A 20145-nucleotide genomic window follows, 5' to 3' on the forward strand; every position below is an offset into this window, starting at 1 on the left:
AATTTAATGTATAAAATAATTAAACATTAAAAATTAAATATATATAGTGTGTTAGCAAGATTATGAAACACTGAATTTATCTCCCGAATTATATCGGAATAAATCGAATTTTTTTTTTATTACAATCTAGTGATATATAAATACACATTTATAGATACATTTTAAAACATTTACCTATCATTTCGATATAGGTATGCATAATATAACATGGATTTTTAAATAGCAACACTTATTTTTAAAATAGTATTCGGATTTAGACCTAATTTTATTATGTAATTGATGTTTCAACTATGGTTCTAAATAAAAAAATTACTGAATAAAAGCATTTCAATTTTAATAAATATTATATTTCTAAAATGCATTAAAGTGATTAAACAATTTATAATTTTTTATTACTACTTTTCGAATACTTAAATGAATCGTAAAGATGTAATAAATATTAAAATTGAAATGCCTTTTATTAAATAAAATTTTTATTTAGAACCATAGTTGATATATTAAAGTTATCTTTCAAAATTATGCATATCCGAATATGGTGTTCAAAATAGGAATTGATATTAAAAAAAAAAAATCATTTATACGCATGCACATACTGGAATGATAAAAATTTTGAAATGTATCTATAAATGTGTTTTGAAATATCATTAGCTTTAAAAAAAAAAATCAATTTATTCCAATATGATCCGGCCGAGAAATTCAGTATTTCCTAAATTAGTGTACACACGGTTTAATATTAGACAAATATAAAATTGGAATTTTACAATAATAACGATGAAGGTATATATTATAATATATTTTTCAATAGAATAGCGAAGACGCTTAAACGAATAAAGTATTAAGTTATTTTAGTAAAAACTGTTAGGTCCATTTAATGATTAATATTTAATATTTGTGCTAAGTATTGCCAATGGGATTAATTCAATATTTCTCAAAACTAAATAAATGATTTTTAGTTTTTATCATATGAAAATAAGAGTTCAAACTATATGTTTATTTACGTGCGATATCTAATTATTCTGGTTAGGTATATACAATCTAATAAACATAATTATTTAAGCTATTAATTTTTTTTTTTTTTTTGGTTTCTATAAAAAATATAAAATAAAAATAACAAAATATAATAAAAAAAAAAAAATTAAAGTACTACATCTATTATTTAATATTAAAGTTTCTAAAATAGTTATTTATTTAAAAATGGAAATACATTATAATAACATAATAATCTATAAATTGTATAACGTACCCGCTTATAAATAAGTAAACTAAGCGCTGATGGTACTAATGATCAAAGTTAATTTACAATAATAAAATATAAAATTAATACATATATATTTTAAATAAATAAAAAAAAATTTACAAATTAATTTCAAAGTTATAATTTAATATCAATTTCATTTAATTACATTAGCTTATGCGCAGAACACTGAAATTTTCGCGTGTCTCATTTTGCTTTTACCCACAATGTGAGGAATTCATACGATTTTCTTGTATCTAATTGATGGATTTAATAAAAAAAATGTTTTTCATTTAATATTTAATATTTTGTTTTGTTTTGAACATTAATATTTAAAGGTACGAGTACTACCTACTCTGTATAGGTATTTGAACAGCTAGTGCATAATAATTTATAATATAAAATGTACGTTCTAATAGTATGCGATAACAAAATACCTCTTGGTATGACATGGCTATCCCATCGATTGAGCGCGTTTTACCTTTTTGTTCCAGACGGTTGAGGAGTAAACTTGTAATGTTAAAAAGTCATTGCTGATTAGAGAAACTAATGATATTGAGTATGATATTATAAGTAAAATATATATTTTACTTAACATAGTAATGTCAAAAGTCATACTTTATGTATGAAACATCTCTTTATTTTAATTTCTAATATGCATTCAGAGACAGGAAAGTTATTCAATTATGTTGGAACTAGGTGCAAGTAACAAGTTTATAGATACTGTAACTTGGCAATTTTTAACTGGTTGTAATAGTAAGTGACAGTTATAGTCTACAATTGTTAGTTACTTAATTAAAATTAAGTAACAAATCACTTTATATTGCGAAAAATGTTTCATGAAAATTAAAGCAACAATTCAAGAGTATTTACATTAAAATGTACTAAAACGTAATGTTTAAAGAAATCGGTTGCAAAATATTAAACATAAGGTGGCTTTACTAATATGCATTGTATAAACATATCAAATAAAATAAATTATGTGTAAATAATAAATGGTAAATTATTTTATCGACACAAAATGTGGTTAACGTGACATAAATTACCAGTTTTAAAAATCTTTAATATAATAAAATATTAGTTGTTTTTGTTGACGTACTGAATAAAAAGAAAAATTAAAAATCTGTTTAATTGTATTTTAAAAAATATAATAGTAAAATAGGAAAAATAATTTATAGAATTTTTCAATTTTAGTGTGAAAAATTGGCGTTATTTACGTATTCTTTATAATTATTTTAAAATAATAAATTATCCTCCCCTTAGAAATCAACTTCTGAGGGATACTTGAATTGGAGCAAAATAAATTTGGAACTCTTTTTTGAAGATACAAATTCTAAGTAATAATGTATTTTGGGAGGAAAACTATGAATATTTATCGCACGTAATTATTGAGCAACATTGGTTGGTTCAAAATACACATTTCAAACGTAAAATGCATTTATAAATGTATAAGGAATATTCTAACAACGATATGGTTGTTATTCAAGGACAGGTTAATGACATAATTAGTATGTTTAAGATCGTGAAACACTTGTTATACTTGTATTACATTATATAAAGCTTATTTAATATTAGTTATCAGTTATATCAAAAATCATGTTATTATATTATAACACTATACAATTAAGAGAACAATGATATATAATACCTTACATATTAAATATAAATATATATAATTTAATATTAATGCCAAAATATTATAAACGTTGAACAATTATTCAAAAACTGTGAATACACTGTTTATAAAGACGTCCGAAGAAAAATAAACAAATAAAAACTGAAAATCAAACACAAAAATGTGCGTGACATGACTTCAAGAAATAACACAGGTTTTTTCTTCAGGTTTTTTCACATTTTTTTCCTTCTGCCGCATTAACTTCTTGCAAATTGCATCTAAACACAACAATCATATTTATACAAAAACAATGGAAAAAAAAAAGTAATATATTAAAAGAAAAAAAAATCAAAACAATAATGATGCCAACCACAAAAATTAATTTAATTTTAATTAATTTAAAATTTTACGAAACAAATTAATTTAACTTACTTTTTCATTAGAGGAACGGCTATTGTTACATTACATTACAATAAAATATATAAATATTTGGAAAGGTGACCCTATGAATATTAGACATTTAGTAAAACGATTGTAGTTTAGATAGTTTAGGTTAATTAATTAAAATTTGATGGAATTTATTTAACATTCCAGACATAGAATTTATCACAATTTCATTATACAATAAATTATAATTATTTGGCTTGGCGTGGCGCGTTGGCTGCTATCAGTCGCGGAATGTAACTGAGAGTAAGTAACGGTCACAGCTACTAGCTCCCGGATGGGTGACCACTCGGGATCATAGTGGTTAAAAACCTTGCCACACATTCACGTGTTTACTATCAACCGTAACAACAATCATAAAAAACAACCTACCGTACCAACCTTACCCCTACAACAGCTAATGGCCCTAATCGACCGGCTTAAGTTCAACAAAAAAAAAAACAAAAAATTATAGTTATATATTTATATAATAATAATAAAAATACCTATAATATCATGTTCAACGTTATAAATTAGAAATTTAAAATAATATTTTTTTTATTATTAGCAACGTCATATATGTAAATTTTTCTGCATTTTTAATTTTCCTAATTATATTATTAAATTGCTCTAATAACCACATGTCCACGTGACAAATAAACTTTTAGGTACATAGCATGTAATACAGACGCAGCCATTTTTTTAAATGTATTATCTTGTCTTAAATTTCTAGAAAGTGTTTAAAACACTTAGCTGCAATATCCTATGGCGATACAAGCTTCGTTTTTTCAAATTAAAACCTACCAAATTATGACGTAAATTAATTAATGAATGATTTTATAGAAAATTTTAATGTTCATAATTCAAAATTCATACGAATAGTTTCTATTTTCTTATTTTCTTAAATGTTTATATTAAATAAGTAATAGTTCTTAAGTATGACTTAGAAATATAAAAATAAACATTATTTATAATATTAGATCAAATGTTTACTATAATTATTAACTATTATTAGAATTACAAATAATAATAAATGAACATCAACAACTAATATTTTAAAATCACTATATAATACCTCTTAAATGTAACAGATACTTTTGAATTTAAAACATTCAATTACTTTTGATAGCTTGATGCTGAATTTTCGCGACAAGATTTTTAAAAGAAATGATATTAGTTGCATTAGAGTTTTTATTGATTTAGAAATAATAACTGATTTATATTAATCGATTATATTAGGTAATATTATGTTTAATTGAACCTTTGTATAAAACTTTGCTATATCATGATTATCAATACCATACGTAATCATGATTTTTTAAATTTCCCTTCTCCCTTTTGGTTTACCATTTAAAAGCATTTGGCTAATTGATATTATAATATACACATCTAATCACTTTTTAATATGACGTGATTTTTATCATTATTTATAAGAAGATCACGCGGAATTATAATTCAAACAATTATGTTAAGTGTCAAAGCGGTGTTATTTGTACGTGTTAATTTATATTTTGTCACGATTACACATTTCAATATTTCATTAAATGGTACAAAAATGTGATCCCAGTATAATATCACAGTATTTTTTTCATTTTTTTTTTTTTTTTATTAATCGCAATACTAATTCTGCAGCAAATGCTATTAGTTAACATGATGTTATCTTACATTGTATTTTATCATTTAGTAGCGCATTTTGTGTAACCATTCTATATAATCTGACCATCACGCATGCAGAGGTTAAACGAATCATCCAATTGGAATTCCTACGTTTTTTCGAAAAAAAGAAAAAAATTATTATTTATGGAGAACACTGAAGAGGAATTTAGGTATATTGTATAATGTAGTTTGTACTTTAATTAAATCTAGTTAATATTATTATTATTTTTTTTTCATACTTGTACTTGGGTTATTTATAATAATAATTATTGACATTTATATATGAAATAATTTGTATCATAGAAAAACAGGATTTTTTGTAAATTTATTTTTAATATTTGTATAATACCTGAATGCACTCAATAATAATATGTATATTACATATAATATTTTAATATAGGTATTTATATTTAATGAAAATAACTTTTAAGTTGTAGTTTATTGCTTGACTATTAAATTTTAGAACCATACAAATATTAGGTGTGCTATACCTAATATATTATTTATTTTTATACCTAAACTTATTTATTTAATTATTTTTTACTTCAGTGCTTTTCGAAAATTGCTAAGTAGTGATAGTAACTTTAAGCAATGTACTAACCGACGGATACTCGTTTATCCAAGAGCTTTAAATTAGTAAATACTCAGGGGAAATAGTCTTTATGAATAAAATACTAAAATGTATCAAATACGAGTATACGGCGTATAAGGCGCTGTAATAACCGATCAAATACAATATTTCAACGAGAAGAATATAACTGACTAGGGTATCAAAGTTCATAATACATGGTTTACTGCATACAATATGCAGTAAGGATGGGTGAATACCTAATGTGTATGGATTTAGAATGTATGTATGTGTTTTATAGATTAGTATAAATTAATTAAATTTGTTGTATTTATAAGGGATTCCTATTCCCAATATCAATATGTATTCATAAACAATGCCATAAATCATAACATCGACATCGTATTATTTCGTATATTATACGAGTGTATGGATAGACTATTTTAAATTTAGATGTTATGGTCTAAAAATAAAAATATAAGCAAAATAGTTTTTGAAAAATAAAATTGAATAATTTAAAATGTGTTACGTGAAAAACATATTAAAACTCCGAAGTCGAACAAAAAATATTTGTACATTATAATAAGTAACTCAAATTATTGTCATTTTTAGAAAAACAAACGCCCTCACCATAACCACAACCGTGTTTCCGTATTAAAATTGATGTTAATTTTTTTTCAACAAATAATGTTACCTGCTAGCGTATTCTTTTCGATGGTATTTAGACTATCGATGAGTTCTTCTATGGGGTCAAGATCGGGGCCTAAACTATCGACCCAAATTCTCAACACTCTATAACCGTGTTGTTTGTAACTGGACGGACCTGTAAGCAAAATATTTACGTCATTGAGGATTTGTGCTAGCTTATAAGCAATATAGTATATCACGAAATGATACACGTTAACAGTGAATTAAATAAGCATAAATATTTTGTTATATGGTTTGGGTTTTCGGGAAAAAAATTGCTGCAAAATGAGATTCGACGTACGCGAATATTAATTCATTTTGAATCAGTACATATCCCCATATAAATAACATGCTGGATAAGCATTTATTTCTAAAATAAACCTTCAAGTCTTGTGACGTTATCTGTAATAACTTCACGAAAAAGGTAATAATAAGTAAGTTCTTGTATAGATCTATTTTATATTTTAACGATACCTGGGGTGTCTTATCGGAGTTTCCAAAAACTCGATTATAAGATGAAATATATTTATATTACTATTATATCGAAATCATTAATTTGTTTCCATAAGTTAAAACGCTTCTTAAAATACTGCATTCGAAATTTTTGAGATAACACAAATCGGTATTCAGTCATACAACTCGTAGTATACATCTACATAATATATTTAAGTACTCAATTACTTTATTTTCCGGACCAATTACTCCAGCTATTTACACAGTGAAAGATAAATAGAGACATCGCGGGAACACTCGTATCAACAAAGGGAAAAGAAACACAAATTCCGATATCGAACTGTGTGTGTGTGCGTGTGTATGTGATAAGAAAAATAATATTTTAAAGCCTGTTGATTTTACAATCAATAAGTCTAATTTCATTCAGTAAAAAATTCTAGTATTTATTATTTTTCTTTTATAATGTAGTACTTACATAAAAAAATTTAAATTCCATGAAAAAAAATTAAAATTAACTAAACCTAGTGAATATTACCTATATATTGGTGTTCGATCGCTTTGATCTGTTCGTCTGTAAATGCCCACAAATGAGCCAGTTTTTTCCATTCGCCGGGACTCAGTTGTTTATGGGATAATTTTCGTAATATAGCTTCTAGATTTGCGTCAGTTTCTTGTAGTGCTATCGAAACGTCTAAGTCCGGATTGCACTTCCATTTTCTCCGTTCTTCTGGCGTTTTCGGTCTAGTTCGTTTCTATGCGCATACAAACACGAGTTTAACAGTTAGATTTATTATTGATAAAAATGAAATATACAGTTAATCACGACGATTAATGTATTCTTCACTGTGTTATATAAATAAATTGAATGGATTTGAATGTTTGAATTTATACCTTTATAAAAATTACGCACCTTGGGTGTGTACTCTAAACGAGCGGTTTTTATAATCATATCCACGATAGCTGTGAAACTTCCTCTAGCTGCTATGTATAATGGTGTTTTGCCTCCCTGAGTCAAATTGAAAATATAATGAAACATAAATTACAAAATACTAGCTAGGCAGTAGCTAGTTATGAACATATTCATTAATAATGTTTAATGTTACTGCTATGTATTTTTATTAAGCTCGTTAAGGTAAATTTTCGGAGTTGGTTTAAAATAAAACCAATTCTTAATAATATTTTAGTACTCTCAATTGCATTTATAAATCACTATTAATAATATGACATAGCGATATATTAATAATAGATCAGATCAATTTTTAGGTGAACTGTTTGGGTTAGGTGATTAATGAACCAAAATATAAATATTGACCTGTTCACGTTGTTCGATGTTGGCACCGGCACTCAATAGGAGCTTACAGATTTCTGAATATCCCTGTTCGGCGGCTATATGAATCGGAGACTGTAACCTCTAAAACACGCCAAAAGAATCACATTTTATATTCATATTTTCGTATAGTCAAACAATAATATTTTATCGACGATAATGTGCATTGTGCATGCATGCTACATGCTCGATAGCTCGTTTACTTACCATGTTCAAGGCATTGAGATCTGCACCTTTAGAAATCAATATTTCTGCAATCACTACGTTGTTAGACAAACATGCCATGTGCAGAGAAGTGTTTCCATTCTGTTAACATTTTTAACACATTTGTTTGATAGTTATCATAAAACACGAAAACACGACGATTTTATATTTCGTTTTCCCGTGCAGATTTTATTTACTTTGCTCTGTCTGTCGATGTCACAATCGGCTGATAATAGCATTTCCACTATTCCTCGACATCCATGGCTACTGGCTATGTGCAACGCAGTTAGTCCTTTCTAAATACATCCAAATGCATTTAAATTAACACTCGCATTTAATATATGTATTATACAAATAGACCATAAGACATAGTTCTACGCATATATTAGCTAATTAAAATATATAGTGTGATATAATTTAAATTTTTTACATAAAAAGTAGTAATTCAGTTATGTATATTGTACATTTTTTCTACGTTAAAATTTAAATAAAAATGAGTCTTCAAGTTAACTTTTAAATGTAAAAATAATAAATGTATGTAGTTTATAAATCATTTACATCATGAGTCTCATCTAAAAAGCGGCATGCAATTCGAACTTTTTTTTTTGCATACAATTCGGATGCATTCGATTTTTGAAATTATTATTACTTTTTCTTCAATTCCTTGAAATTTTTTAATACTCTAGAAATATCCTATGGCGATATAAACTTCTTTTTTTTAAATTAGAATCCACATAATTATGGCGTATATTATTTAATAAATAATTGTATTAAACATTTCATGTTTCATAATTCAAAACTTCTCATTTTCTCAGTTTAAATAATGTTTATACTAACTCTAATAGTTTTCAAAAATTTTTAATATACATTTTGTATTTGCTAATTATAATAATTATTATAATGAACCATAAATGTTTTTAATTTTTTTATTCAAATAAATGGTTATAATTTAATTTTGCGTGTGCTATAGTTTAAGTAATTTAACTTCATGTTTTTTTTTTTTTTTAACAATCAGTAAAACATGGATGAAAGATACAATTTATAGTATATAATATCTTACACGTAAAAGAGGTTAGTTATTTATATTAACTGTATAATTATCACTATGAAGATATTTATATTTTTAAACTATTATTGAAACATCGTCTTATTATTTAAAATAAAACTGGTGTAAAAAACAAAAAGTCCGTATTAAAAGCAAAAATATAAAAAGTGTAGATGTATAACTTAAGTCGGTTAATCATTTTGTTAAAAAAATTAAACAATAATCCCATTTTATGAAATTTTATGCATACATTTATTATATTTATACAGGTTAGACTAAAACAATAACTGTAAGATTTAAAGCCGAGGGCTCAATGTGACTTGTTTATCGACGTTTCTTTTTTTGATTTATGCATTATGTAGGTTTTATTTTGTTTTGTTTTATCCCATACTTATCTCTTAATAGCCATCAAATATAAATTATGGAGTGAAAAATATTACCACACATAACATAAAATTAGATAAAACCTTTATCGGAAACATTATTTATATGCCTTTGTCGTTATTAGTTCTTTAATAATGTAGAATGCATCATCATTACATTGGTGAGACCAACATAATTTAAGTTGTTATACTTAAGACTAATTTTCCCAATGTACCTATTTATGATAATATCAACGAAAACACACATCGATATTTTCTTTAAATATATTACGTCTTTTATATTGATCCATTTTATTGTCACGATTTGTACAATATTTATTAAAACCTACATTTTTTATAAACGCGTAAGCTGAAAAAAATATGTATTTTTATGTTAAAATTGAATTAACTTGAATACATACAGATATTAATTAAAAATAATAATTTTTATATTAGTAAATAGTAATACGCTATCAACAAATTTTATTCAAAATTAATATTTTCAAATTCATGTCATTACGTTTAAATAAATCAATAGTACAATATTCAAAAACTGACTATATCGCTATGTATGCTCAACATATATATATTTCAAATAATTGTTTTTGTTAAATCTGATTTTTAGAGTTTTTTTTTATACTCCCTATAGATACTAAGATGATATTTAATTAATTACAAAACTGTATCGTTTTTTAAAATTACACGATTAATACATTAAACTTTAAAATTATTTTTTTTTCTTTTATTTAAGAAATATCATTGCCGAAATAAAAACCTTAATCTTTAAATTGGGAGCCTCACTTTCCTATTAAATATTATTTGGCGGCAGACATTTTTTTGAATATTTTGAATTCTCTAAATCATATTTCGATTTTCGATTTATTTAACTTTTTGTACTATAAGTTATAAATTATAATTATGAATCAAAAATGTTAATAAATTTTATTATTTATTAATAGTAAAAATAGTCCAAGTTTAATGACATTAAAGCTATTGTTAAAATATTTATTTTAATATTATTTATACTTATGAAAAATCATTCAAATTTTAAATTAAGTATACGTACATAAATATTTTCAAGCAAACTATCCACAATTCATTAAAAAGTTTACAGTAAAAAAGTAGTGATGATCAAAACAAGACCAAGAACAAGACTTTCAAAATCTTGGTCTTGGTCTTGGGTATACAACTTAATATTGGTCTTGGTCTTAGTCTTGCAGACTCAGTCTTGGTCTTGCTCAAGACTCTTACTAGGTATTTTCACAAAATATATAAGAAAAAAAAACACCTGTTATAGCCGTGTGTAGGTTTTTTGCTATGAAGGTGAAACTTAAGTCCAATATATTATATGGTTTATTCATAAATCAAACATTACATAAAAAAATTTAACAATAACAATTTAATTTTTATTATACTCGTTTAAAACTTTGCATTTTAAATAATGCTTAGGTATATTATTTTACTCGTATTTGTATTTGACGAATCAATTAACCAGTATAATTAACTTTGTAAGTTCTTATTACATTTATAATAAATATTAATAGGTTATTACTAATTACTAATTATTGACCAATATAATGTTTATAAAAATTAAATTGTTGTTTTTTTAATGTTCACTTTAACAAATAATAATATTAAAAAAAACTGTATGGTTTGTTCCAAATATCAAATTGCTTAAAGATTATATATTTATATTTGTTATAATGATAATATTTATTATTAAACTTTTATTGTTCTTTTATTCACCAGTGTCCAGTATAGTAGTACTAAATTTTTAAGTTTCTTTTAATATAATATATTAGCTATAGACCATTTGTGTAAATCTTATTAGGTACATTTTATTTTTACAAAAAGTTTTTAATTATCTTAATGTCAACTAAGTTAAGTAGTAACATTGTATTTAAGATAAAGTGCATACCCACATTAATAAATAAAACTATTTTGTACAACCCACAATAATTAAAATGTGTTAAAAATGAGGTAAATTATAATATTAATAATAATGTTAAATTAAAATTTTAATAATTTTAAAATTTTGACAACCGTTTAATTTCCAGCATTCAATATTTTTGGTAGACAACATCTTTTAAATATAAGTTTTTTTTTATTATTTAGTTTTAAAATTTTATTAAAAAAAAAAAAAAAAAACAACTTAAATCATTTATAAATTTAGAATAGTGCATTATTTTTCAGTAATTGCTAATTAGTATGAAACAACAATGTTATTTTGTAATATTAATTCCAATTATTTCTAATCTTTTTTTCAATAATTCGCCATTTCCTCAAATACTGATCAAATTTAATAACAATAAAAATAATTTCTTATTATTCTAGTTATACATTATTAGTTAATGAAATCTAGATACACTAATGTGTTTTCGGGGAAAAAATAAATTTGCAAGACTGCAAGAGTCTTGCAGTGATAGTCTTGTTTTGGTCTTGGTCTTGCAGCTTCGGTATTGGTTTGGTCTTGTTCTTGCAAACCTAATCTTGGTCTTGGTCTTGGTCGTAGTCTTGCAAGACCGAAAGACCAAGACCAATTTTAATCATCACTATAAAAAAGAGAGGAATGTCTTATTTGATAAACAGAAGTTTATCGCCAAAGGATGCTTCTTATGTAGTATAAAAAAATTTCAATAATTTGAGTACTGTTTATAAACATAGTTAAAAAAACAGATTTTAAATAATTACATCGTTGAAAAAGAAAAAGAGGGTCAGCATATCTAGCGATTCCTTTACATATCAATAGATTTGTATGTTTGACTGTTGATTTGGAATTACAATTTTTTTTTTTTAAACTATACTAAATTACCAATTGTTAGAATTATATATTTTATAACTACATAAAAATAGATTTATGAACAATAAGTATTTCAAATATTATATTTTATTTCATAATTTATTATCATTTTAAAACAATAACAAAAGTAATTTATGTTTTCTTTTGCGTTTTAAAATACAATGAGAATATTTAAAAGTAAATACTTTATTATTGTATAAAATTATCAAACATGTTCAGAGAACTACGGTATATTTAAGTAATTAAATGCAAATTATCTTATTTGTATTGTATATTATATGTGTTCAGAAGTAATAAAACACTTTAAAAGATATGTGATATTGCATACCTATTTTACCTATGTCCTATACCTACTTGAAAAAAATGAATGTTTAACATTAAACAGTTTACATTTAAGTTTTTTAATATTCACTATGTCAAATGTTTATTATTTTCATAAACACAATGTTTTAGGGTTTAAGTGTTTGATATTTAAAGAATAAAAATATGTACCTATTTATTGTTGTGAGTAATTTATTTTATTTTTGACGAGACCAGAGACCCTCATTTCATAGAATTATACCAGTAATTCATTGTTTTATAAAAAATAAATTTAAAGAATAATATCGCACGACAATCGACCAATGCAATAAAATCATAAAAATAAGAAGAAAAATAATTATATGTAATATGTAATATGTATAATGTATAATGTATAATACGCAACATTTTTGTGTCCATGACGCGATGCCTGGGAATACCACACTAACTAGACTGCTTAAAATATATTTTTGTCGTTTTGCATCAAGTCAAAGCACTATATATTATATTTTAGATTTTTGATATCGACTCGTATGTTATGAAACGAGAGTCATATTCGAATAGATGACAGAATAACTTAAAGACGGTCCTCGGGGCAATACTCTATATTATACCTCTACGAGAATGCCAACACCGAAAACCCATAGGACGGTGATAACAATATGACGTTGAATTATGACGATGCTAAGAAAAATAAAATCTTATCATCATATAGATTCAGATATGCTACGCTATGGGCAGCATAAGCTATAACTAAATATAGTTTGTACACGTTTTCACGTGTGTAAAGTGATAATAATAATAATTTATACAAATATTGCAAATTATTTTTAAAGAATTATCAACAATTTGAATACCTAATATGCTCAGTGAGGACAGTGAGTTATAATCCGAAGTGAAGGAAATTTATAATAATACTATTGTAAAGTATAATATCAGTACACAGATTCAACCAAAACCGCGTTTAAGATAATGCACGTCTTGCTGTCGGATGTTCTTTATACAAGCGAGGAAATCGATAACCGGTAAGTATTAGTAAAGGTAATAAACAATAATGATATAATCTATTTTATTTTATTTGTTTAGCAGTTTTCGGCGACCACGCGAGTCATAATGTTCGTATTATAATTAATAATACATATTGGTTTGATATTGTCACTATCGTATATATTAACGGAGTATATCATATAGATAATAAATATATTATAGGTATACATGTCAAAATTGTAGGTTTTGGTCCAGTATTTATCGTATTATATAACGTGTATAGAAAATGAAAAACCAATTCCTTACACTGTTTTCCAAGTTTGTCGGATTTCCTGCTTCCAACAACATTTGCACAACGAGCGTTTGTTTGTTTTCGACTGCCACGTGCAGTGGACTATTTTGTTCTTCATCCTTTGCCAACATGTCGGCACCGTGCCCGAGTAAAAATTCGACCACATCGACGTGGCCTTTTTCGCACGCGGAATGTAGTGGTGTTCGCCCTTGCTATTAAATATTGTTGTTTGCGGGTAACATGAAATAAAACATAATTTTAAAATTAGATTCTTTTATTTCAATATAAAAAAAAATAATAATAATAACCTCATAATAGTATATACGTAAAATGTATTAATACTTTGTATCGATTTGGTGTTAATTATTTTAATATCGATAAATCATTATCTCTTAAAATCTATTACAAACTTTAAATTATTCATAAAAGTTACGCGAACATGATTGTGTGATAACTTCTTGCTATTATTGTAAAGAATGGTAGGTATGCTGTTTAATATGTGTAATATTGGAAAAACAAAATAAAAATGAACCATGAACATCGGCATATGAAGGCGACAGGCGGTGTAAAGATCTATAATATCTCCATTTATCTTCTTATTTCTCGTCTATCGTGTCATAATGCCCCTGAACAAAACTTTTAATTTAAATAACAATTTATTTGACGATTACAATCATTAGTAACATATAGAATATAGATATTATAACATTTGAACGTTCTGTCATTATACAATTATCATAGTTTATAACAATATACGTTTCTTTCTTTGAATATCTCTGACTTCAATACGCAACAAATATAATATTATTAAGTATTCATAATAAGGTCTACGTATTATTAATTTCTATTAAACATTTCGATGGCTAATTTTTTCAGATTATATTATCAATTTTCATTTTTATTTAAACGTTTCATAGATATACATAATATAAATAATTTAAACGGCAAAATCATATTTTCCACATGTTTGAAGCAGTTATATTTCAGCTTTGTATTTTTAAAAGGTAATCCTTAAAACGTATTAAAGAGAGTTTCTATTTATAAAATCTATAGCCTAGTGTAGACATATGTTTTTTATAATAAACATATTTTATTATTTTGCAGAATTGTTGTTGTTTAGTAATAAATAATAATTCATTTTATATTTCTATGTTTTATATTGTTTAAATAAATTATTTCATTAAGTGATTTAGTATTTTAATACAATTATTTCATTACATTAACAGATTTCAAAGCACTAAAAGTCTAAAACTGTAATTTATTTGTTCATTACAAGGCCAAATGGTCATCGGTTAAGTAGTTTAATTTACTGCTCTATTATTTGAAAAAATTGACGTATTTTTAGATTTTAAACATAATTTAGAATATACAAAATGGGTTTTTGTATAATCATAAAGTAATTATTTTAATAATTGTTGTGTATTAGAAATGCGCGAATGTGTTTTATTAAAGTCACTATGACTATAAAATCGTTGATTTATTGTTTAAATTTAAATCATTGTGGTGAATGTCCATAAAATGTTGCTCACTTATAGTTTTGAGATCCTATTTACATTAAACTAGGTACGGATGGTACTGTGATACACTTTGTTTCAATAATACCAATATTTCACAAATGTTTTGAATATATTATGTTTTGTGTAAATGAGTAATTATTTATTTGTTGTCTATTTCAAGCATATTGCGTAATTTTATTATTAAAATATGAATTTATCTATATACTTAACGTTGGAAATATGTATTAGAGTTATTCAGCAACCATTATTTTTAATATCATTAATTCAATTTTTATAACTAAGTGAATACATGTTTTTCACCGTGCGTTTATATTATCATTGGTTATAAATACTAGTATTTATAATCAATGGTATTACATCACTAGTTTACTTAAAATTATATAAATTAGGATTCGAAAACCCATTTATGAAGTTTGAAGAAAGTTAATGAAACATTTATCTATGTTGTAAAGAAACTATTCTGACCATAATAGTGTCAGCGAGTCGGTCACGAAAAACTGTCATCGCTCATGACAATGATTGACAGCCAATTACACTCAATACACTCACATATTATAATTATATATGTTTCATTATTTCTGAAATATTACCACGATATATAATCTACTGTTTACGTTTATGCTTACTGTATATGAATAGTATCAGGTAAAAGTTAAGTTGTCGAATTAAAAAAAAAAAATGGAACTCATTAAATTAAATTTTTCTATTAGATATGATTTTGATAAACAAATAGTAGGAAAAATTATTATTAAATTTAACTTATAATGTAACTAAGGGTTGGTTGTGAGCATTATAGCAATTCTCTTTTCCTTAATGATTCACTGTATATGCATGTATATTTTTACGATTTAAAGTTAATAAAATGTTTTTTTAAATACAATTTTTTGTCAGGTATTACATAACGATAGATAGATAAAAATCATAAAATTTCATCACTAAAACTTAGATAATTTTATCATCAATTATTTTGTAATTCAAGATCGTCATAATCTTTTGACAAAATATTTTCCATGTAAAATGTTACTATCACAATCTCTTTTGGTAATAATAACGAATGTTAGAATGTATTTATTAATCGTAATGGTAAAAGATGAATTTTAAATTTTATAACAATTTGTTATATTCCAGCAAAGAAAGTTTACAGTTTTTTTATACATATCGTCGTAGGTAGTCCATTTTAAAAATAATTTATTAATTATTGAATTTTATTTCTATATTTTATAATAATTACTCGAGCCATGATGGGCGAAAACATTTTTTAAGGAAGTAAATTAAATAATAATTTGTAATGATTAAATTAAGGTAAATAAAAATTAGTTAACATATACTAATAATAATAAAAAAAAAAAATTCTATTATTTATTTATTTATTTATTTTGAATATGAAATAAAATAGATTAAATATGTTTATATTAGTTTGGTAAATTTCAAAATTTTACCATAAATTGAATATACGCAGTTATTACATAACAAGATAATATATTATAATTTATGGTATTAAAGTTCTGTGAACAAGGAACAATTTTCTGAAGCATACATGATGGTAAATAAGAACACATAGTGACTGAGGCCAACCACCACGCCACACCAGACCACACAAATATAATTTAGATAATATAATAATTATTGCTATTTTTGATACGATATGCAATTGGTAAGTTCACCTAAAAGTATTTTACGACTGTATTATACTTACGTTAATTCTATATGTTCTCTTTTAATTATTATATATCAATATTTAACTTCCATAAATAATTTACCTAAACAAACAAGTATTATTTATTTTTTTTTTATGGCTATAGAAAACTATTAGGGATTAGTAAATACATATATATATATATATTATATGCTTGGCCATAAGAAAAAAAATACAAAGTTATGGTAGGTAACTTTATTGTAATATTAAAAAAATGTTTTATGTGGCTCAGCCTTATCAAAATAGGAATGGAAATGATAATTAAATATAATTATGTCATAACTCACAACTCGTAAAAATGAACCTATACCTTTAAATTATAACGTAGTTAAGTGCTACTATGTATAACTATGTATACATATTTGACCTTTATAATAGTTAAATATAAAGATAATATCTATTTTTATTTCTTATGAATGATGATGACAGTGTTGTGACACAATGATACCTAGTTGATGATTACCTGTAATTATATGACACAGTCACACAAAATATATTTAGTATTTTGGGTTTTAAGCACTTTTAAAAGTTCTAGTTGTGATATTAATTATTTGTAGTTATTTTGTGTGTACACCAAAATACCAAAATTGATATTTCAAGGTTATTTTTTTCTATTATTATAATTAATTATTAAGACTGATAAAGTTTGTCACAACTATAAATTTAATTCACTAATAGTAAGTGTTTATTGAATTGTTCAAAGTTTGAATAAATTGTTAAATTGGTTAATATATACAAAAATCTTGCAGCGTTAAGAAAAAAAAAAAATGTATAATTACTAACATAGTTTAATGAAATTTTGCTTGGTATAGATACAGAATATAAAATAGAACGACCATTTTAAATTGTTTCTTCTAATGTCATTATAAACATTCTCAAAAGAAATTTAAATAATGATATAATATTATTGTGTTTAATTAGTATAAGTAATATAAAGTTCTTCTTAAGTCGTTCATATAAATGTTAAAAGTATTTCGATTTGTTGGCATTTTTAAGAAGCAAAGCATATACTTAATAAATAAATATATATATATATATACGTATTTAAAGGTACCTATGTACAATATTAAATTTATGAATCAATGTACTATGCGTGGATATTTTTTCTTTGATAAACTGAATATATTAAATGCATTTAATTAGTTTTTCTAAGTTTTAAAATTCAAATATAATTATAAAATAACTTTTATTTACAAACTTTCTTTTAGAATGACAATATACTACATGGATGTTTCATAAAGTTTTTTTTTAAACATTTTCAGATCAAATTTTAGCTTTTGTTTATTTAAAAAAATTGTGATAATAAAATAATATTGGTAATAAAATATTTTCTAATCAAGATTTAAAACTTATTTTATAATTTAAAAGTTTAAGAGTTGAGATTATTATTATTATATTATAGATTCTTATTTTGTTATTCTTTGTACTACCTCCCTCCCCCACCTCCACCGCTACAAGTGATAAGCTCTAAAATCGATTATTAAATACCTACTTAATTTATCGCGAAACTGGTCGTCGCTGTCGTGAATATAGATACTATACTACAGTCTATAGAGATGTAATTTTTAGGTGAGCATTTACATTTGCATGACGTCATACAACCTCAAAATTGTCAGGTTCGCATTACAAGAGTGACACCCAAAATAAGGACGTACATTGTTCTAGTAATTCTCTATTTTCTTGTGTCGTGGTATGGTAGGCGTTTTCTGTTACAAGATTTATAATAATTATTAGTCAACCTTTATTTTATACAACTAGCAATCAAAAAGGTGTTAGTCATTAGTTATCACGATAGGTCATATTACTTTCACCTCATTTCTAAGATTCTATTTTCCACCATTTATTCCCATGTCTAACTGTACCGGAGACAAATGATTTAGAGAAATACATCTTTTGTTTTAGTTAAACGGACTATACAATTGGTGTTAGTTGTAGTATAATTTATAGTGATCTTTATACATATACATATAGGTAATAAAATAGCATTGTTGTGTCCTCTCGATGTTATATTGTTCACAATCACGTTTGAGATGCACAAAATCCGACTTCTTGACTTTGTAAAAATATCTCAGAAAATAATTATAAAAATAACCCATTAGAAGTTTCAACAGGAAACAATTCTACTTAATAGACTACAATCGTTAATCATTATGATACTCCTGTAAGTTTTATACTTACAGAAAATATTATGTATAATGTAGCATTTTTTTAAACTATTGAGTGTAATGAAAATATGCTTTTTATAATAAAATGTGTATGAAAAAATGTTTGAAATACTAATAATATGACATAATAAAAATATTTTTTCTTAAACTTAAGGGTAGTCAAAGCATTTTGAATTCAGAATGCTTTACTAATTTAGTATTAGCAGTGAAATGATATTTTTTTTTTAGTACCTTATTCAAACTGTATGTTATAAAAATATATATTGCATTATGAGTATTGTAAAATTAAAATTCTCATATTCAAATATTTTTTTTTTAAATATTTTTCGTTTTTTTTCAATGTCATTAATAGTAATAATTATAATTTGTACTTGATAAAATTGTCTTGTAAAACTATTATTTTGAAATTAATTTTCTTAATTTAATTCACTTAAAAAACAGAATTTCAAATTTTAATTTATTAATTATAGATTAATTATAGAGTGAGCAGTATTAAATAATTTTATAAAAAATATTTATATATATGAGGTAATACACAAATGGCATCATAAATAATTAAGTCAATAATTAAAAATAAGTCAATGTGTAAATTTATTTAATTATATAACTGCATTAACGTTATACATTTTTATAATTAATTTAAGTTTTTTAAATTTCAGGTCAAACTTATTATATTTATCAAACATTAAAAAATTTATAAAAATTATTTATACAACATAAATATGATAAAAAAAACAAGAAAAAATAATGATACTAAAAATAAACTTAATAAAGTAAAATTAAAATGTCATAAAATTATATGGTCATGTATATT

At 24.3% G+C, this 20145-nt stretch overlaps 1 protein-coding gene across 1 annotated transcript in view; it reads right to left on the minus strand.

Moving 5' to 3' along the window:
• Positions 1-2930: 2930 nt before the first annotated feature.
• Positions 2931-20145, minus strand: part of LOC112592642 (ankyrin repeat and death domain-containing protein 1A-like) — an 84498-nt gene continuing 67283 nt past the window's right edge. Inside the window, exons 7-14 of the mRNA XM_025336786.1 lie at positions 13968-14165; positions 8365-8463; positions 8171-8269; positions 7949-8047; positions 7547-7642; positions 7172-7388; positions 6191-6319; positions 2931-3127 (exon numbers count right to left, since the gene is read on the minus strand). Of these exons, the coding sequence (XP_025192571.1) occupies positions 3048-3127; positions 6191-6319; positions 7172-7388; positions 7547-7642; positions 7949-8047; positions 8171-8269; positions 8365-8463; positions 13968-14165 (1017 nt within the window). The 3' untranslated portion in view covers positions 2931-3047. The remainder of the gene's footprint in view (positions 3128-6190; positions 6320-7171; positions 7389-7546; positions 7643-7948; positions 8048-8170; positions 8270-8364; positions 8464-13967; positions 14166-20145) is intronic.

The sequence above is a fragment of the Melanaphis sacchari genome, unplaced genomic scaffold (genome assembly GCF_002803265.2).
Source record: "Melanaphis sacchari strain LSU unplaced genomic scaffold, SCAv2.0 Contig182_pilon_pilon, whole genome shotgun sequence".
In the NCBI taxonomy this organism is placed as follows: domain Eukaryota; kingdom Metazoa; phylum Arthropoda; class Insecta; order Hemiptera; family Aphididae; genus Melanaphis; species Melanaphis sacchari.